This window comes from Polyodon spathula, chromosome 24 (genome assembly GCF_017654505.1).
Source record: "Polyodon spathula isolate WHYD16114869_AA chromosome 24, ASM1765450v1, whole genome shotgun sequence".
Classification (NCBI taxonomy): Eukaryota; Metazoa; Chordata; class Actinopteri; order Acipenseriformes; family Polyodontidae; genus Polyodon; species Polyodon spathula.
The window spans coordinates 13,469,780-13,491,423 of record NC_054557.1 but is presented as its reverse complement, the minus strand read 5'-3'; the positions used below and the strand labels follow the sequence as shown (position 1 = coordinate 13,491,423).

General features: G+C 43.8%; 1 protein-coding gene across 1 annotated transcript in view; it reads right to left on the bottom strand.

The window, feature by feature from the left end:
- Positions 1–5,938: 5,938 nt before the first annotated feature.
- The window catches only part of LOC121299353 (microtubule-associated protein 1B-like), a 47,999-nt gene continuing 32,293 nt past the window's right edge, over positions 5,939–21,644 (bottom strand). The window contains exons 3-7 of the mRNA XM_041227063.1: positions 18,790–18,872; positions 18,364–18,504; positions 8,796–18,057; positions 7,604–7,836; positions 5,939–7,429 (exon numbers count right to left, since the gene is read on the bottom strand). Of these exons, the coding sequence (XP_041082997.1) occupies positions 7,274–7,429; positions 7,604–7,836; positions 8,796–18,057; positions 18,364–18,504; positions 18,790–18,872 (9,875 nt within the window). The 3' untranslated portion in view covers positions 5,939–7,273. The remainder of the gene's footprint in view (positions 7,430–7,603; positions 7,837–8,795; positions 18,058–18,363; positions 18,505–18,789; positions 18,873–21,644) is intronic.

Sequence of the window (21,644 nt, the reverse complement as noted above, 5' to 3'; positions counted from 1 at the left end):
TCCTCCAATCCATGACTGACACATCATGCACCGCATTAGGGTGATGACTTCAGGCATTGTGACTCCGCCCCTTTCCTGGATGGCTGGCTTCTGACTGACCCTGGAATGAACTGCCAGACCATCCAGTAGGAGGCACAGTGTTATACAGCGCCCTTACAGGTCAGGAGGGAGATTGTTGACAAGGATTCATTCGCTCTCTGTGACAAGTCCCAAATGGTATGGTAAAGCATTTTAAAAATACTATGTAAACGCAGGTCAATTATAGGGTTTATGATAATATAACCATTAGAAAAGTATCGGAAAAATTGAAAATTATAGTGAAAATGATATAAGGGATGGTAGGTTTTAGTTGCTTGCTTTTTGAAGTCTTGTTAAGAGTATTTTAAAATCTGAGATACTTACCTTAGCCGAAATCATTTAGTGTTGACCAAACTGGAGAGAATTTGTATTTGCAAATGCTTTTTAGATTGTGAAGTGCTATGCAGCACTACCAAAAATGAATATTGTATTTTATAATACTTTGGGGTTGAGCTGCACTTGTTCCCCACTGAGCTCATTGCTCCTGCATTTCAGTGAAGCAAAATAGAGAGCGAGAGAGAGTCTGTGTACACACCCCCCCTCCCTTCCTCTGCTCATTCAAAAGAGACACAAGAACCCCATTCTAAACCAACCTATTTGCAAAAAAATAAAAGGGAAAAAAGAAAATAGAATCTACTCTAGCAACATCTGTCACCTCTTTTTGCTGAAGAGCCCATGTGACTCCCGCCATGATGTCATCGGGTCGGGCTTTCAGCCTGCGCCAGCCTCGCATTCACAACCTCGCGGCTCAATCATGGGATGCTCAAAGCAGGGATTGTGCTCGCTCAATACTCCACTTGTTGTGCTCACACTAAAGGCAGTATATTGAAAAAAAAAACTAATTGGACATGTAAAAAAAAAATGAGAGAGAGAAAAGAGAGAGAGAGAGAGAGAGAGAGAGAGAGAGAGAGAGAGAGAGAGAGAGAGAGAGGAATCTGAACAAAAAATCTCACCGAGGCAAACTACAGAAACAGGAGTGCAGCTGTTACTTTTCATCTTTTCTTTTAGTCTTTCAATTGGCAGAAGAACAGGAGCACCAACTTTTTCAAATAAGCGCAGGTGGTAAGAGATGTACCAGTGGGTTGCAGTGAAGCTGTGTCATTGGAGTGCTTGGAGGAAAGTGCTCGCAGGGTGTGTGTACAGCTTCTCCCTCAAAGGCACCTGTTACCCACACAGCTGGAGCACTCCCTGAACTGCACTGAGACAAGCCCAGCTCTGAACACATGCTCTCTCTGCAGCTCCCGCAATGAGTGGTTGTGCAGACGGTGAAAGAGCAAATTCAGGCTGGTAAACAAACAGCTCTCTTTCTCTCTCTCTCTCTCTCTCTCTCTCTCTCTCTCTCTCTCTCTCTCTCTCTCTCTCTCTCTCTCTCTAAACTTGCTATCCCGCTCCCTTCCTCCCTGTTAGAAATGTGAAAAATTCCACTTCAGTGTAACAGTTCACCTTCAATGAAAAAGACTCCTTTGCCTGAATCAAATAGAAACCTCCCTCTCGCCCTCCTTTCACATTGTCAACATGCCAATAATGCCTGTGCTCATATTGGAATTACAAATTTAGTGGTTAATAATCCATAACTTGCATTGTTTTCTTTTGGTAACACTTTCTAGTTGTTCAAATATAATTGTATATGATCTAAACTACCATTAAGGGTCTGAAAGGGTAATCAGCTGCTATGGCCAAGAGGCGCATCACATTTTATCAAGCTTAGTGTGTTTATAATCCAGCCTCAAAAGCCAACAATTTCATATGCAGTACACTGGGCTGGATTATCAAAGTTTTTTACTCCAAATGCTCAACAAGAAATACAAATAATAAAAATAACTAACTGTCACAAAGGAGGGCAGTAAGGGATGTTAGATTGTTTCTTATTCATGATACTAATTGGTGTGTTTGTTCTTTTCAGACCACTTTATTGTATCATGCCAGTCTGAAGCACATGTCTGAGAGCCTGGTCCAATGTATTCAGCTGGGTAGATTTTGAATTGGGGTTCAGTTACAATGCAGCTGCTTTTCTTCCTAAGAGGGTAACAGGAATAATCAGACACAAGCATGATCAAAGAAAGACTCCAGGTGAAGTTTGAATATTCAATAAATGGATTTTATTGGTGATCACCAGGCTGTTTCCCTTTTACAATAAATTTGCAGTAGTTCTATTTTATTTTAGATTAAAGAGAGATACAGAGTATTGCACACAAAATATCTGAAAACTAAAAGATTAATACAGCGCAAAAAGAAGAGCGAGCACAGCGCCTTCTTTACAACACCCCACGGCGAATAAAAGAAGCGCGGCAGATAACAGGAGCCATTTCAGTACCATGGAGACGACCGGCTTTTTTATTTTTACAGTCATTTTTATTTGTGTTTCATTTCCTTTTTTTTTTTTTTTTTTTTTTTTTTTTTAACCATTACGTACAGGATTATAGCTTAGAAGAGATCCCATGCAGAAACAAGCAAGGCTCATCTTAATGATGTTTTTGTCCATCAGGGCGAGTTTTTGGAAAATGTAAAGAATCCGTCAAAGGTTTTAAAATAAATATTTAATCATAATTTTAATTTAATTAATTATATATATATTATATATATATATTATATATATCTAATATGAATATTATAAGGTAGAGCTATATTATATACTTTTTTTTTTAATCTGCTAAATATCGAAAAAAGATCTTTCTAGAAGGTTGGGTTCACCCAAGCTGGCAGATTGTTTGTTTGTTTCTGAGTTTGATTTAGATCTGATTTTTAACTTCTTTTTTTTTTATTTTTTTTTTTTTTTTTTTTTTTTTTTTTTACTCATCTATATAATCAGACAACAACTAAAAATTAAACAGTAGTTTCAAACGGACAGCAAGAGCTCGATTATTCTAATATTTCAAATTCTTTTACACGTCCCGTTTGTTGTAGGTCTGTGTCGTTTCAAAAAAGTGTACATCTTTCAGACATTTAATTTCCATCCTTTGTTTTTCCTTTTTTTTTGTAAATACAGTTTTCAAATATAGTAAATATAGTATATATATATATATATATATATCTATATAATTATATATATATATATATATATATATATATATATATATATATATGCTCCATTGTTTTATTTATTTAGTCACAGCAGCTTTTAGGGTTAAAACCTCTACAGAGACATTCAAGGACGTTATTCAAGTTAGTGCATTTGCTTCTGAAACTAGGCTAGTTTTTGTTTGTTTGTTTTTATTTAGGAACTGACTGACAGATGTGTCCCACCTGGGCACCCTTCGCTGACTGCTAAGGCTTCTGAGTGTCCATTGATAAGAACAGGTGGAGCGTCCATTGATAAGAACAGGTGGAGCGTCCATTGATAAGAACAGGTGGAGCGTCCATTGATAAGAACAGGTGGAGCGTCCATTGATAAGAACAGGTGGAGCGTCCATTGATAAGAACAGGTGGAGCGTCCATTGATAAGAACAGGTGGAGCGTCCATTGATAAGAAAAGGTGGAGCGTCCATTGATAAGAACAGGTGGAGCGTCCATTGATAAGAACAGGTGGAGCGTCCATTGATAAGAACAGGTGGAGCGTCCATTGGTAAGAATAGGTGGTCGGATTATCTAGCTTGCTGGCTACAAGGGAACAAAACACTCCTCTCTCTAACATGTAGGAAACAACTCACTAAAACAAACAGAATGAGACTAGCAAGTAAGAGAAAATAACAGACTGTCGTACCATAAAAAACTACTCTGACCTTTGGGCAGGGGGGATAAAAGAGAAATTTAAACTGTCAAAACACTCAGAAAAGGCTTCAGAAACAATACAGCCTCTTCTCACTACCCTTCAAAAGTCCTATAAAAATGTGTCCATTAAATGGGTACGGAGTCTTGCAGAGGCCAGAATTTAAATTGTAAAGGATAAAACATCACAGACAGGCCCAACGGATCTCCTCCTGGTCTCCATGACAACTATCTTGCTCTCAGTCCCTAGGCCCGTCCCCCTCACAGCGCATTTCTGTATGTGGTTAGCTATTCCATATGCACAATTTTGCGTACAACTTAGAACTATTAAAAATAAATATCTGGAAATACACAGAAGCACCCTAGACAGCTCCTAATTCTGATCTCAAAATATTGTACACCAAAGATTTGTTAAAGTCATTAGATGGCTAACCACTAACTTAATGTGTATTAATTACATGCACACAAGGGCCAGTACTGTATGTTTGCACAGGGAACTAGATAATGAACTGGATCTCCTCCCCTGATCAGACCCGCTGCAGTGATACAAGACCAGAGGGTTCTCAGAAGCTGTGCAGGGGTTGGGTCTGATAAGCTTGTGGATGGGGGCATGCTTTTGGAGCCACTGTCTGCTCATGGTTAGTAAAGACCCCAGGCTCTTTCTGATGAAGGAGCAGGGTGTTAACCCGGGTCTCCTGGCTAACATGCAGACAGACCGTGTCAAAGCCTCGGCCACTCCTGATTCCCAAACAATCTTTTGTTCTCTAAAAAGTATAAAGCATTTCAAACAGAAACAATAACTTCATAAAAATATTTAAAAGAGCACTTTTTTTTTTTTGATTCCACTTATGCACACATTGCTCTCAAACGCCTCAGTGCAAAAGAAACCAGCTGGGGAAATGTAGACAGATAATGAACAGTAACCACTGGTTAGTGCTGAGCTTGAACATTTTAAAAAGATAAAACAATAAAAAATAAAAAAATAAATAAAAAAAACTTTACATAATACTGTCAACAATAAGCATCTTTTAAAACAAAAACAAAATAAATGATCAAAAACATTAAGACTGCAAAATAAAACATTTCAATAAAATATATACTGCTGTGTTAAACTGATCCACAAGCTAAGGCTGTAGAAATAAAAATCCCAGCTTGTGGGGTTCAGGGGTTCACACTAGTCAGCCTCTACCACTGAGAGAGCTGAGATACCGCAGGCCCTTCCCTGTCCATGCACCTCAACCTCTCCACTGCTGCCACTCGATGACAGTGAAAATGAACTTCCTTTTGCAAAGCATATCGGTCTGGTCTCTGTTAAGGTGTTCGCTGGTGAAACACAGCTTTCCACTAACGGTACTCACAACTTCATGACAAGTTCCAATTTGTCTCAGTTCTGCAAATAGTACCTCTCATTGTGTAGGGGAAAGCAGTGTACCAACACAGTGAAGAGTCAGCACTCTCGCTGTGAAAAGGGATATCTTGGTGTAGCAAGGATGCCAAGCCCTTTTTGACTCCTGACACGGGAGGCTGCGCCACTCTTTCTAATCTTGTCCCCCTCACTTTCGTCCCCTTTAGGCCTGCTTGCCTAGCGTCGGCAAGAAGGACCAGTCAGAAACTCTAGCCCTCGAAATTCAAACCACACCTCAAGCAGTGCAGCGCTGTGCTTACGCTTCTCACTGTGGTAAGATATTACAAGTGTGCTCTCTGCTAGGACTCAACACATATCATCTGCACACCCGGTGCAACCACACAGCCCTGCTTTGCACGAGGTTGGAGCGCATCACCACCACACAGACCTATACTTTTGCTAGATCTGCTATGCTGGCAATATAACTGCATTCCCTTCATTCATTTCCCATGAAGCTTGAAAAGCTCAGGATTTTAAAAAGCTCAGTCCTTAACTTGCACCGAGTACACAATCAGTGACCAGACTGTTTTTTGAACTACTGAGGCAGAGGTTAAAAAATGTTGCTTATTTCATTTTTCTTTTTTCAGTAGATAATGAGTAAGAGCAGCTATACACGCACTTTGTGTAAGTTAGTAAATACATTACCTAAAGTTTACTTAAAGTTTTATCTGAAATCCCTTTTATTTATATATATATATATATATATATATATATATATATATATATATATATATATATATATATAGTTATATATATATATATTATATATCTACCGGTATATGTTTTGTTAAATGCAATATATAAGACTAGACCCTGAAAGTATTAAAACGCATTACTTTGCAGCATAAGTTACCATGCGGTGTTTAGTCCGTCCGGAGTCAAGCATAACTTAAATCAGAATTAGAATGGTTTGTTAATATTATGATGAGTATTATTTTACTTCTGGTGAAGTGCGATTGGTGGAGACACTGTCTGAGGATAGCGGATGTCTGTTTGACAGAAGAGGGACGGCGTGAGGTTTATTTTGTCGATGACTATGGAAGCATCAGTCAGAAGGGCTCAGAGAGGTATCCACAGGAATTCAAGGACGGAGTTTTCTGGGCTTGTTTCTAAGTTCCTTAAATGTCTACAATGTCATTGTGCTTTCCAACAACTGCCCGGAGTCATGCCTTACTCTGTAATACAACCCAGCATTCAGAATCAAGGATGATCGGATTTGGGTAAAAGCTATTAGTGTCTTTGCTATGCAAAAGCTGTGAACTGGGTAGGACCTCAGTTTTAAATCACCTTAGCTATATTGTTTCGTAAACAGTAATCACTTTGGGTCCAAGGTGTTTAGTTATTGTAAGAACCAAATAAAACAAAGCTAATATTAAACACAATGTGTGCTTGCAGATGAGGCCAGCCTCCAGCCTCTGCCCAAAACATAGTTACCTAAACCCTGGGGTCAGTGAAAGCTTACTCGGACACACACAGCTCCAGGGAAGGGCTGCTTCCAAAAAGATTTGTCTGATCGAACGGCTTGAGCCTTAGGAACAGAACTATTGATGCTGTCCAACGTCTGATCCAATAACATGTGGAATATTTGTGCTTAATTAAATGTTCAATGTTGAGTTGGGAGATTGGTTTTGGTGCATCCCTCTACATGAAACGCAAGTGTCCAGCTAACCCTTTTAGAATTGTCTTAAATATATAACAGTAATAGACCCATCTATCTCTTGGATCTGACTTTTAAATATAGTGAGTCTGCGGATTTGCAAATAGTAGAGTAAATATATGATGCATAAATCTGCATTTTTTCATGCATAAATATTGAAGAATGTGCAAACCTTTGTGCATCAGGCTCTCACTGTGTGGGGTGTGTGTATCACTGTCTGTGTATTTGCAGAGGAGCTTTGATTATGGGTCTCATGGTGTCCTTAATAAATAACGGTTCAGTCTTAAGGGGAAGCCGTTGTTAAAATAGCAAGCTTCCTGTTCGCAGGCAGAGGGTATCCGGTTGGGAGAGTGATGTGTGCTAGCTGGGGTCTGGCGGTTGGTCCGGAGGGGGGAGACAGAGACACAGAGAGGGATGATCCGCAGGGCTCAGAACTCGATCTTGCAGGCAGGGAAGGACTCATCCTGCATCACTACAGTGCTGCTGCTCGCCAGGACCATGATGTTTAGCTCCTGCTGCTTCTCGTGGGTCTGCTGGTACCACTCCCGGGTCACCTCTGTGTCGTGGGTCGGGATCAGGGTCACCTGTGGCATGGGAGGTCAGAAGTCAGAGGTTGCACATATTGATCTCACAGTCCTGACTTTTGTTTTGGCAGCACTGTCATCTCGACACACAACAAATAAATCTTTGATGTAAATTAGTAACCGGTGGTCTCACTACAGTAAGTATGGACTACAGTAAAGGTTTGGCTTGGTCACCTGCATGTTGTTTCCCCATTGGGCCTTGCCTTCGAGTAGCCCGTCCAGAACTCCTCGGCTGGGCTCCCCGCTCCCCATGTCGTTCCCGCTCACCACATAGTAAGCAGCTCGCACACGCTTGAAGAACTCCTGGTCCACGTTCTTGGCACTGCAGTGGTTGGGAATGTAGGCGAGGTCTACATATATTGGGGGGCCAGAGGATACCCCTGAACTCGACTTCTGAGAGCTGGAGCCTAGAGATGATGCAGAAGAGAGAGGATTGAAGTTTGAACACACTTGATAGACACACGCTGTAGACACTAACACTACGGTTTACATCTCCCCTTCTCAAAGTATAAACCTCTGAAAACCAGACTATTTAATAAACATGTAATGGTTTGCTACTGAAAGAGATCTAACTCTTCACGGTTCATAGTGATCATTGGCTTTTTTCATCTTTACTCCTTCTTGTTCCCCAGTGGTCCTCACTGATTCAAGAGGCAGCTGTACACACAAAAACATACACGCCGGCTGTGGAGTCGCATTGAGTGTTCCCTGGGTATGGTGGCAGCGGGATGCCAATTCAATCCAGGGGGCCAGCTTCCATGAGCACACTGCTGCAAACTTCCATACATCAGCAAGTGTCAAGAAAACTCACTGTATTCTTATTTCAACACTAATGAAAGGAATATTTGATAGTCTCTGAATTTACACATTATAATTTCTTTATCAGTTCATTTTCTCAAGATAAGTATACCTAACCATCATTTTTTACTGCATTATGGATGTTTGGCATGTTTATTAAAGTCACCAGCATATCTCACCTTTCCGCCTATGCGTCACCAATAGTTGGTTTTGATTTATATTACTCTGCAGCCTGTTAATATAATTCATAGACTACGGGTTTTCATGTTCCATTTTATTTTCTCATACTGTATATTGATTTTTAGAATAGCGCAAATAAAAGAAACAGCAAATAAATGACTCTGGATTCTGGCATCCATTGAAACCACTGACCACTAGAAAAATAAATCAGATTATGGAAGATTAAGGACAGAATGTATTGAATTAAAGTGAGACAAAGAAAATAAATGAATTAACACTATGAAAAGGATTAGAAGATTTTGCACTAGCGTGAAGTTTTCACCATTTAATTTCTAAAAGCTACTCATTTTAGTGATGCATATTCTTTAATTAGATTAGTAATTTATACCTGTGTTGCTTTTGACTCCATTGACCAGGCCCCTCCCAGGGTTGTGTCCTTGGCTCGATCTAGAGACCTCATCCCTGTCCTCTCCGCGGGATCCCTGCACGTCAGACGCCCGCGTCGGTTTGGATGTCTTATCGCCTTCTTTCTTCCGGGTGGAGGAGGTCTTGGGAGACTTCTCGGTGGAGTCTTTGGCAGGTTGGGGCTGCTTGGCAGGAGTGGGTGACTTCTTTCCCCCGGGAGGTCCCTTGCGGCCTGGAGAGGCTGATTTGGTCTTGCCAAGGGGCTTCCTCAAGCCTTTGTTGGCCTTCATGTCTTTCTTGAGCATCTTGTCGGTCCGGGACGCCAGGTTCTGGTCGTTGGACAGCACCTCCGGGTCCACCATACAGACGTCAGGGTGTGGGGGATGCGGGAAAGGGTCCATCAGGGGGAAGGGAGGGGGGTCATGGCTTCTTTCAGACCTAGAAGAGGAAGTGTGGTGATTGCCGCCCCCTGTTGCAGCTGCCGATTTGTCCACTGGAAGAAACTCTGCATCTTCATCAGAATCCATATTGCCATCTGCAGTGATTGAAGGACACTCCTCTGTTTCTGGGGGGACATCAGAGTCAGACTGTGAGGGCAGAGATTCGCTGACAGAGGTGGGTGGAGTCTCCTCGCCTGCTGCCCCCAAGCCGGCAGCCATGGCACCTGGGAGGTGATGTGATTGGCCCCCATTGTTGTCCCCAGGGTGACTGGGGTGGGGTTGCTGTCGGTGGGACCGCCTTTTGACTGACGACGTCTGCTGTTGGTTGTCATCGCCGTCCTGTGATTGGTCGCTGCCTTCATCCTCTTCTTCCTCCTCACTGGAGAGCCGGTGAGGGCTGGGGTTGATAAAGGATGGGGAAATCTCCCCTTTGCGATGTTGGTATTCACAGGAGGAATAGCCGGCAGTCACAGAAGGAGAGAAGGAGGAGGTGGCTCCCAGACACAAGTCCTGAGGAGGCTGCTTAGAGTCCTTTCCTGGTCTGCTTGATGTTTCGGAGTAGTAGGACGAGTGGAAGGTTTGGTCAGAAGAGGCCAGGGAAAGAGGACGGACAGGACTTTCAGGCTCCTTTTCTTCGTCTTCTTCTTCCTCCTCACGTGAATGTGGAGGGGAAACAGCAGGAAACATTCCCTTCTGCTGTTGCTGTGGCTCCCATTCCAAGGTGCTGCTCTTCTCCTTTTCCTTTTCATCTTCCTTGTCTTTCTTCTGCTCCCAATCCTTTTCCTGTTCCTTCTTTTCTGTCTCAGTTGACGCCGTTGTTGCTGCTCCACTGCAGGGCATTTCTGTAGTTCCATATGGTGCCCCCGGAGGGCTCATGTTTACCTCCGTGGGCCCATTTGACGTGGCTGAAGCTGCCTGCACTGCTGGCTGTGATGGGGAGGGGAATGATGTCAGGACATCAGGGAGGGAGCTGGTTGTGCTGGAGGTGAAGGAGGTTGGGACCACTGGGGACTGTTTCTCAGAATGGATCTCTTCTCCAGCTTTCTGCTCTGTTGGGGTGGTTGGGGGTGATCTTTGGCATTCAAGGCGGCAAGGCAAGGTGTTGTCCTCCATCTCACACAAATACGACTCTTCTGCCCCTTGAGACTCACTGAAAGAGCTCTTGGCTGTGGAATCAGCTGGGAGCAAAGGAGAGACATCAAACAGGCTTTGTGCTATGGAATTCTTTTCAACAGAGTGAGACAAGATGGAGTAAGGTTCAGATATTGTTGAACTTAAACCCAACATTGGCTCATCAGCCCATTCAGACTTGTGGAAGCTTTCCTGGTGCTCCTCCTCCTGTGCCATGACATGTGGCAAGCTTCCCTGGTCCTTCTTGTCTTCAGTTGATGCAGCACAGACTGGAGGGAAGGGCTTCACCTCTTCAAAGGGACTCAGAGGGGAGAATCGGGTGAGGCCTGATGATGATTCAGCTTTTGTGGTGGCCATAGTTAACTTCTCAGAAACCTCCAGATACTCATCTTTAACCATACTTCCTACTCCACAAGAGAAAGGGGCTCCTGTAATTGGGAATTTCTCCTCCTTGAAAGAGGAGTATTCAAAACGAGCATTGTCCAAATCCGGTTTGGGTGTGGTGAAGCTGGTGGCAGGGGTTTCAATTTCCTTGCCAAATTGCTGGCATGCAGAGAGGGAGGTAGAAGTTGAGGATGAATAACTAAAAGAAGAGGAAGAGGAATATGAAGTGGCAGAGGTTGTGGTTGTGGCTGTGGTTGTGTAATCAAAGCCAGAAGAGGAGAAGAGGTCTCCCTCTTTTTTACTCAACAGGTCAGGAGTTTTCTGTCTCTCAAATTCAAGATCTTTCTCACTGTGGAAGTATGTCTCTTCACTGGGCTTTGGGAGCTGAGTGAATTCTTGACGGTCACTCTCAGGACTCTTGTCTTTCTGTTCTTTTCCTTCAGATTGCTCTGGCAGGAAGGAATCCTCATCATCTCCACAGTAGGGATACTCAAACCCAGAAGAAAACCCTTTTGTATCTGTTTTTCCGATCTCTGTGTAACTGCCTGTGTACAGGGCAGACATGCTAATAGTGCTGCTTTCTGTCTTTTGTAGGAATTCATCTGCCTCTGACTTCTGGCTTCCACTGCTAAAGGGCTCAAAAATGGGGGACGGAGAAGTGGATAGCTTTCCCTGAGTTTCCAAGCTGCATTCAGGTTCCAAAGGCAAGCCCTCCTTTTTCTTTTCCTCCTCTTTCTTCTCTGGGATTTTGGAATGCGTGTCTTGCTCTGAGAAACTCTCATAAGAGCAGGAGTCAGCTTTGGATTCCTTCTCAGATTTCTCCTTGGCACCCTTTTCTAGATCAGAGTCACTGGCACTCTCCTCTTCCTCTCCTTCCTCCACCTCTTCTTCATCCTCCTCCTCTGCTTCATCTTCCTCTTCCTTCAGCATCCTTGTATCTCCCCTTTCTAGAGCTCCCTCCTCATAATAGCTCATCATTGGTTTGCCAGCAGCAGCACTGCTTTTGGTAGAATATTCAGCGCTGGATGCCAGGATGTTGTCATCCAGGTTCTGCAAGTTGGGTTCAGTATAAGATGCAGTGCTAGCCTGGCTGTCTTTATCCTCTGGCTGGGCACTGTGAGAAAAGAAATCCTTTTCTTCTGTAGACAAATGACAAGAAGGAGACTGGGGTGGCTCAGGTTTGTCAGCCTCTGGGAATAGCACTTTCTCCTTCTCTTGTTCAGCTCTCTCATTTTCTTTTTCCTTCTCCTTCTCTTTCTCTGTGGTCTGTTTCTCTGGAGAATCATCAAATCCTATTGTAGTGGTGGTAACTTTTGCATCCAGTTGTGTCTCAGTCCATGTTGGTGAAGATTGCTCTTTTTCACCCACCGTGTCCAAATGTGATTCCTCTTCCTTGGTGGATATTCCAGGCTCCTCGACCCCAGATGAGACCATAAGAGATGGGGAAGCGGTGCCTTTTTTCTCTGTCTCTGTGAGTTTCTCTTGTTCCCATGTCTGTTCTTTCTCCAAGTAATCGGCGTGTTGCTGCTCTTGCTGATGAGTTGGGATGTAAGAAAAAGGCTCCATTACAGGCACTTGCCTGTTGTCATATATTTCTGTGTAAGTAAAACTCTTGTCATCTGGGTAAGGAGTCGGCTCTCTTTCTTCTCTCTCATTCTCCTCCTCCTGTCCTTTTTCCCTCTCTTCACGCTCCATGTCATAAAGACCAAAATGTACACTCCTCTGAGGTCCTGCATAAGCATCGGGGTGGTAATCCACCCGGCTGAATGACATTTCTTCCTCCTGCTTGGAGAAAACATCTTCCAATTCCTCCCTGGGGGAGCCTGAGCCCAGAGCAGGCACCTCCATTGAAGCCACCTTGTCATCACCAATCTTAGCACCATCTCTTTCAACAATGAAATGATCTTGCTCCTTTTCTTCTTCATCCTCTTTAGCCATAGTTTTTTCTTCTGGAGAATATTTGGATATTTCTTCCTTTTCTTGTTCCTTGGGAGACTGCATGCCTACAGTTTCAATATAATCTTTTTTGTCTTGGCAGATCTTTGCTACTTCCTCTTTCTCCAAAAGGAAGAAGGTGGAGGAAGGGGGAAGTCCTGGTGATACTGCCTCCCGCTCTCCCTCCTTTTCTCGTTTTGCCTCCTTTTCATATTCTTTCACCTCTATTTTCTCTTCTTCTTGTAAATATGTGTGTGTCTTCCCCAAGGGATCCTCAGGTGATAATTCAACTTCTTCAGCATTGCCAGGAATGAGGGGAGGCATTGTTGTCTCTACTGGAGAAGGACCTTCACTGCTACTGCTCTTGTCCTCTTTGCCAACAATTGTTGGCTCAGAAAATGGTTTTTCGAGGCTGGATGAAAGGGGGCTGGTGGAGGTGCTTGGAGGGCTGCCAGCACAAGGAGGAGCTGTTACAATTTCCACCGGCTTGGCAGTATTAGTTTTTCTCATGGGTTCAGGAGAAATTTCACTGCCTAGCAGATAAGTTACCTCGTCTTTTGGTCCAGATAAAGGTGGTGTTTGGAGCTCAGTGAGAGAAAAATCTGCTCCATAGCTGGATGTGGCCAAAAGCACACTACTCTCTGCCTTGTGGGATATGGGGGTGGAGGAGATCTCAGGAGAGGAAAGGTCCATTTTGCTTGGCTCAAGAGACAATGGCCTAGACTCTGCTCCACCCATGCATATTACATCCTCTTCCTCCTCATTGTCTTCTTCATCTTCTTCTTCATCAGAGTAAAGAACCTTGGGGTGGGCTTCCCGTTCCTGCTTTTCTTCCAGCTTCGACTGTTCAGGTTCAAGGAAGGAAGATTCAAAGCCCTTCTCTGCAGCTTTTTCCTTTTCATTCTCTTTCTCTGGCAATGTCTTTGAAGCTATGGAATCTTGAAGCTCCACCATCTTCTCTTCCTTGAGTGATTTAGTCTCACAAGTATACTCCTCCTGCATGAACCCACTCTCTTTTTCATCATTATATTTAGATGTTGTACTCTCCTCCCCCTCTCTCTCTTCCTCCTCCTCCTCCTCCTCCTCTTCTCTTGATAAAGAAACCTTTTCATTGGTCATGTCCTTGAGAAAACCCTCCTTTCCTTCTATTGGCAACACCTCTTTTACTGCTGTTGATGACATTTCTTTTGAACAAACAGGCTTCACTTGCTCTTTCTCTAAGTCCACAGGCTCTGGAGAGCTAAGTAGGTCTTCGGGTAATGTGCACGGGGGGCTTGGCTTGGCAGGAGACAAATCCATCATGTTGGTTTCTTCTATCTCTTTTTGGGGCTCTGTAGATGTGGGTAGGCTCTGGAGACAAGGGATTGTGGAGGTTGTCTTGCTTATGCCAGCCTCACAGACCTCACTCTTGGCAAAAGCCAGCGCCTTCAAATCGGCTTCATCAACCTCTTTCATTGGCTCTGGAGAGATGGGTAGGCCTTTAGATAAAGGACTAGGAGGACTTGGCTTAGTTGTGCTGGCCTCCTGTTCAAGCAGTTTGTCTGTGTCTGGCATTGTAACTGGCAAGTCCAGCTCTGGTTTCTCTTCCTTTTCTTCTCTCTTCTCTTCTATCTCTTCTTTAGCAGAGACTGACTCTGTGGTTGTCTGCTGGAGAACTCCTTCTTCTTTCTGTTGTTGCCCTGCAACGGTTACTGTTTTCTCTTCAATGGGAGATTGGTGAAAAGGAGTGTGTCCTGCACTGTTTGGACCAGACTGTGTAGGGGAGGCCATTTTGACAGTGCTGTCATCTGGACTGAGACATCTCTCTTCACCTTCCATCAAAGAACTAGACTCTTCATGGTGAGAAAGAAGGGGAGATGAGGGCTTAATGTCAGTTCCTCTTGGGATGTCATCTTTTGAGATAGAAGAAGCAGTCTGGACTTCATCCTCGACTGGCTGAACTTCTGCTGCAGTGGCCTGTACCACAGATGAATGGAGGGGCTTTTCCAAATCCCTTTCCCTTTCCTGGGACATCTGCGGAGAACTGTAGCCATCTTGGATTTTTCCAATCGGCATTTCAACATTGGGAGTTTGATCTTCATATTCTTCATCTTCCTCATCTTCATCCTCCTCTTCAGGAGCCTGTATCACCCTCCCAACTGTGTCTCCTTCTGCCACAATGGGCTGAAACTCTTCAGATGGAGGAGACTTAAAGTACTTATCCTCCTCCAGGGAGGAGGTAGGGGAGATGGTCCCAGCTGAGGGTAGGTAGTCCCTACCCTGGGTGGCCTCAGTATAGGTGGAAGATGGAATGCTGTTGACAGTGTCAAGAAGCAAAGAGCTCTTCCCAGTCTCCTCAGTTCGTGGCGCAGTCACAGACGCTACTGATTGATCTTCAGCCACAGAGGTGGCAAAGGAGGACAGCTTATCACATTCAGTGATGGAAGTGGCTGAAGAAATGTGTTCCTCTTCTGCCAATGGGGCAGCAATGATGTTGGTCGAGTAGATGGCTAACGTTGGGTCCTGAACGCTTATGTAGTCCTTGGCTGCCAAATCAGAGGTGTCAGACATGGCTGCTGCCTTTATCCCCCCTATGCCATGGATGGCGTCAAAAGAGCCTGTCACGTCGGGCACAGAGATGTCATAGGCACCAACCTCGTAGCGGAGATGTGGTATCCTGTCCTCTGTTTCCTCGTGAATTTCTTCATCAGAAATAGTCTGCTCTGTTTCAGAATAACCAGGGATTGTTTCATCTTGGATGTAGGATATATTTTCAGCCACTGTGGCACCCTGTGCAGCTGCTGTTACATCAGCTGTTGCTGCCGCCATGTTAGTTAAGTATTGGTCATCTTCTACTAGGCCAAGGAATTTCTCTTCAATTTTTTTGGTTTCTTCCTCCTTTTTAACCAGCCCCCCCTCTTCAGCTTTTACTTGTACATCCTCGCCAGTGACATCAACAACTTCTGCTTCCTCCAGCTCAGCTTTTTCCACCACCTCTTCTGATTCCTCTTCATCTTCTACCTGTTCAAGTCCTTTTATTTCTTCCTTCCCTTGCTTTTCAATCTTCTCAATGTACTTTTCACACTTATCCATCTCTTCCTCTTCATGCTTTTTGTCCACCCTCTCTTTTTCCCATTTCTCATCCTCCATCCTTTCTTTCCATTTCCCTTCATCCTCCTCTTCTCCCATTCCCATGTCCTCATCCCCTTCATCCAACTCATTCTTCTCTTGTTTCTCTCTATCCTCCTCTGCCTCTGCCTCCTCTTCCTCTCCCATTTCTGCTCCTTCATCCTCAAATTTTTCCCCAGTTATTGGCTCTTCTGCATCCTTGGCCTGGGACACCTGCCTCTCCTCATGTGGGGATTCAGCCTCTGCATCTGTAGTGGTTATTCCCTCATCGGGAGACTCCAGTGGTTGGTGCTTAGTGTCCATCAGAGTCTGGGAAATAATCCTTTCCTCTGCTTCTTCCTCTTGGTAAGGGCTGGGGATAATTGTGTCCTCTGCAGGAGGTTCAGTTACCACTAGGGATTCCTGCAGTTGTTCTGCTTCCAGTTCTGGGTTTGCCACCTCTTCTTGTTTCAGCTCCTCAAAATCCTTAGTTAGGTCTTCTGGAGATGATACAATGGATCTGTCCTCCACAGCCAGGGGTGGGGGAATGGGCTCTTTTGCTTCAGGTGGTGCCACCAGAGCTTCTGGTTCTGCTGCCACATGGGCTGCAGGCTGTTGCCCAGTTTCCTTGGCTGTTTTGGATTTGGTTTTGTCTGTCTTAGGTTTCCCAGGCATTTTTGCCTTGTGAAGGGTCTTCCTAACTTCAGGAGTGAATGACTTCAAGTCCGGTTTGGTGATCTTCTTCAACTCTGGCTTGGTGGCTTCTTTCTTTTTGTCTTCCTTCTGCTTTGATTCTTTTTTCTCCTCTTTTTTGGCAGCTTCCTCCTTCTTCACTTCCCACTTCTCCCTCTTAATCTCTTTCTTTTCTTTGTCTTTCTTTTCATCCATCTTGAACACCTTGGTGTGCTTTTTGATTGACTTCTCTTTCAGGAGTTTTTTCTTTTCCTGTTTCGCTGTCTCTGCAGCCTCTGTTTTGGCTTTTGCTGGTTTGGCTTCCTTCACTTCCTTCACTTTCTTCTCTTCTTTTTTCTCAAGTTTGTTCTCCTTCAGTGGCTCGCTTTTTGTTTCCACTGGTATCTCCTCCTGTGCCTCTGCTTCCTTTTTAGCTGCCTTTGCTGCCGGTTGTGGTTTTGGTGATGACTTTAGACTCTCCTTACTGTCTGTCCTTTGCTTCATTTTGGTCTGTTTCAACACAGGAGGTGGAACACCAGAAGAAATGTCCTTCTGGGTTGCCACTGGGTACCTTAAAAAGTCCAAGTGCTTTAACTTCTCCAGTCCTTCTAGGATTTTGTTCTGTGGGGCATTCCCAGGAAATAGCACCCGGACAATCTTTTCTGTGGGGCTGGCAGGGAGCCAGACCACTAGGGCCGTGACTGACGTCAGGTATGGAACAGAGATCTCTCCTTCCTTTCCATTGGGTAGCATTATGCCAGTCTTGGCCTTACTATTGCCTGCCCACTTTTGCATGAGGAACTGCATCTCTTTGCTATCCTTCACTGGGTTAAGGACGTACATGTCCAGCCTGCCAACCCCCATCTTGTGGAAGAGCGTGATGGGATCAATGGTGTTGCTGACCACTCTGTACAGAGGCTCAGGCTTGATTCCCAGCTTGCTAAGATACTGCAAAGTGAGGGAAGCCTCTTCAATGCTCCTCTTTACTTTAAGGGTGGATTCAGGCATCCGCAGCTTCTCAGGAACATTGAAGAATACCACTCCCAGCTCGGGAGAGATTAGGTTCTTCATCCAGTCGCTGTAGGCAGTTGATCCCTGAGACTGCTCCTCATCCTGCTCTGCAATCTTTCTCTGGAGGAGCCCGTTGATCCCAGGAAGGTTGTCCGCTCCGATGTGCGTCAGAAGGATGGAGTCGATCCGGTCCAGATGACGGACCAGCTTCCAGAAGCATGACCTCCGGTCTGAGCCTCCGTCCACTAGGATGTTGAAGCCGTTGACTGCAAACAGGGCTGAGTCCCCTCTCCCTCCAGGGAAGATGTAGCAGCAAGGTTTTGAGAGCTTCAGGAAGCCCCCTGAAGTGGGGGGCTCCAGCATATCGAAGGGGGAAGGCATGTCTATGGTTTCAGAGACGTACTCTGTGAATTCCGAGACACCCTCCATCTCGGGCAGCACAGGATCAGGGTTCAGCCTGAAGTCCAGGAACTCCCGTAAGTGATGGTGCTGCTGCCCCAGGGAGCTCCAGTCCCCTTCCCCCTGGCAGGACACCGTCAGAGAGGCCCGGTGATCAGGGTCAGCTGTGGTGAGGAGCTCACTCACCTGCAGAGTATCACAGAACAGGACACTGTTAAAGAACATGCCAGATATCCACATAGTTTGATAGCAGCTAGGCCATTGGAGTGAGTTTGAAATACAACACATGAGAGATAAGAATACAACAACTTATTATCTATAATGTTATTTCATCAACTTGCAAACAAGTTCATTTTTACATGCATGACCATTTTGTGTTTGGTTTCCTCAAGCTTACTTTTTTTTAATACTGAAATAAGCCTCAGATGGATGGACAGAACGCATACGCTTGGATTATACTTTACATAGAACAACCTGGAGTTGAGTCCTCACCTCAGGATTGGCAAAGACCTCTGAAAAGTTATGGAAGCTGAATGCCCCACTTTGCAAGATAAGATCGCCTCCCTGGTCTGAACTTTGCCCGCTCAGAATCAGGAGTTTGTGTCCAGCAGGGTCGATAATAAGAGAGTGGATCTGGAGCAAGAGCAGAGAGGACATGAGATTGAGATTACACACACAGAAAGTTTCGGAAAAAGTTACGTTTTCTCTACTTATCTAAAGCTGGTATATATTATACTTTCATAACCTCTTGCATAGGTCATTGACCATCTACTGGAAACTGGTTTTAATACGTTCAGAGGACTTAGTGAAAAACAATATTACTGGCAAGTATGACATTCCATACTGCAAACATTTTGTCAATTCTGCTTAGGGTGGCTGTTCGGCCCAAGTTTGGATGTAGGCAAACTGGAGCTGTACCTCTGAGACAATTGTGTTCTCTGAAGGATTGACTAAGACGACGGTTTCTAGGACATCACTTCTGTGGTGAAGAGTCCTTTGTCCTGCAGGAGACACAGAGTAAAGCATTAAATAAGGACAATTGAAACGATTGTTATCATTAGGGTCGTTATTTAAACACAACAACAAATCCCTCACAGCGATTAAAAAACATACTGCACTACACATGCCTACCTCTTTACTCTTCTTAGACTGCAGAGTTTTTCTTTCATATACTGTTACAAACTATGGTGCTTTGTAACAGTGTACGAAAGCAATCTTTTGCACAGGATTCTTTTTAGAAAGGGTCAATTAGGGGAGTTCTACAAAACATGTGCATGCAGTCCAAATACACAAAACAAAAGGAAGGCAAACAACCTTAGGATGCTTTCGCATTTCAATAATCATACTGTTTTCAGATCTCATTAAGCTTGTAATGAACTCTGCCATTCATGACAATAAGTAACATAATCTGCTTTTCTTTACCAAGAGAAGGCATGTGAACAGAAAGGCATATCCAACAGCAGCACTGAAGTATGCCTGAGTGCTGCGCATTGTACACGCGGTTACACTGGATTATATAACTTTCTAATCAGTAACATGTATTTTTATTCCATTTCATTTGTTTAATCAGATGCTGTCCTCTTTATAAGTAGCCCATTATTACCTTGCATTAACAATCTGTCAGTCCAACCAAGGCTTGTCAATTTAACCACACACTGCTATTCAGAAAAACTCTTTTGAAATCTTCCTGCCTGTCAACATTTCCTGTGAAAGAATAAAATGGGGGCCGCATAAACGTGCAAGCCGCAGAAGTTTCATTGATCCAATGTTGGCCATGTTTCAGTTTTGAAGTCCTCTTCTAGTCTGGTGTTGAAGAAAACGTTGATCGCTAACCTCATTTCCTTTCCAGATTTTTGTGTGTGGACTTTTGTGTTTCTTTTAAAAGGGCTGCTGATTGTGGAAGCTCTTGAAAGAGCCATCCTAACTACTGTGAAAGATCAGGGATGTGGAATGGTGGCTGTGGGATCATACAGCAGCTGCTCCTGGCTATAGGGATGACTGAACACTCCTCCCACAAGCAAAAATCAAATGAGCTCAGCTTTTTGACTCTTAGAAAATAAAACCTCTTTTTAGTTGACTTCAAACTAGCTGTTATGAAAAAAGGCATATGAGGAGAAAGAAAAACACAGCAATGCATACAAGGAGTTTGTCCTCACCCTGGAGTTTGCACATTTCTGAAAAAAAGATTCTGAAAAGGAGAACTGTATGACATTGGACTAGATTCTCAAAGCTGTTTACTGCAAATTGTAGTTATTTTTTGTACATGTTTTTAAAAAAAGGTAATCTGCCTGACACCCATGGATAATGTAATTACTTGATCACACCAAACACAGCATGCATGCGCACTGGTACCCAACAACATCCCATCTCTCCCCAGCCAACAAACCCTGCCTCTGTATTGGCTGTTGCTATGCTAACGGTCAGCAGGCTGTTGCCGGCAGCATCGTTACACTGACCCAGTCTTTGCGATCTGCGACGCATTGCAGCATTTCTGTTCAAGAAAAAAACTTTCCTGATGCCTGGAAAATGCATAGCTTTGCACAGAACAGGAACTGACAAATCAACATAACCCTGGTCCTCACTCAGTCATGCTATATTTAGCCTGATATGCTATTCAGCTATGTTTAACTGCAAAATTAGAGCAGCACATTCTACAGGGAATGGAATTTGTTCTCTGCATCTCACTGGGAGCTGGGAGGCAACAAGCAAAAAAGAAAAAGAGGATGAATTTTACAATAGAGTTTACTGTTAATGGAGTTCACTTTAGAGCATGTCAGGGTTTAACTCAGGGCTTATTTTTTGCAGGTCAGAAAATAAAGTCCAGATATCAAATGGGGCTGCTTGAGATGCTCTTGTGTTGATAGATGTGGGCGATTAAATGTATTTGAAAGTTACACACTCACTATTGCTTTCAAATTGGTCTGGGGGTTAAGCTGGGTTTGGGTTGTCCCTTGTCTGTCCACACAAAGGCTTGAAATAAGCATTGCTAGAAAAAGCACCAGGGTTTAGAATTCATGAGGGGAGGAGGGTGCTCCAAAACTGCCATGTGTCTCGGTCCTATCCAGGCTGCTAAAATGGATAGAAGGGCAAACAGACTTTGCTCTTGAAACACGTTCAACTAGAACTCCTAGGACTGAAAATTATTTTTAGACAGGCAGACTATCTATGCACTAGTCTAACCCCTATCCACCTGCTGCCAGAGTCACCTTCACACTGAGGTGTTCAGAGAAGAGAAGCTTTGTTACAGGCATGATCAGCTACAAGAACAGGAATTATAACAGCTAGCCCATGTCGCACAAACATATGCAAGCCATAAAAAAACAGCATCAGTTGGGATTTCTAAGATATTATACGCTGTAGATTTTTTGGAGTGGTAGAAACATTCAGTCAATTCAGCTGAGAAAAAGCAGATCACATTGATGCTGCTAACTACAGAGCTTTAACACATGACAATGAACACAGTATACCCGTTCTAATCATCTTGTCCAGGATAACTCATTTCCATAGAGTACTTATCATAACATCTTCTATATTTTTAGCATCAAAAGTAGGAATCATTTGAAAAAACATCAACATTCAAAGGCAAAAAATCCCCAAAACACTTGCTGTGATAAAGTGCCTTTTGCAAGATATTTAAGCACAGGCACAGTTACAACTACAGTGGAAACTGCTCTTGCCAGAATTCAATTTGAAAAACAAGGGCAGTTCTCTTGTGATTTTAGTATTTTATAAAAAACCCTTAGTAATTTAGCACATTATATAAATAAAATGTG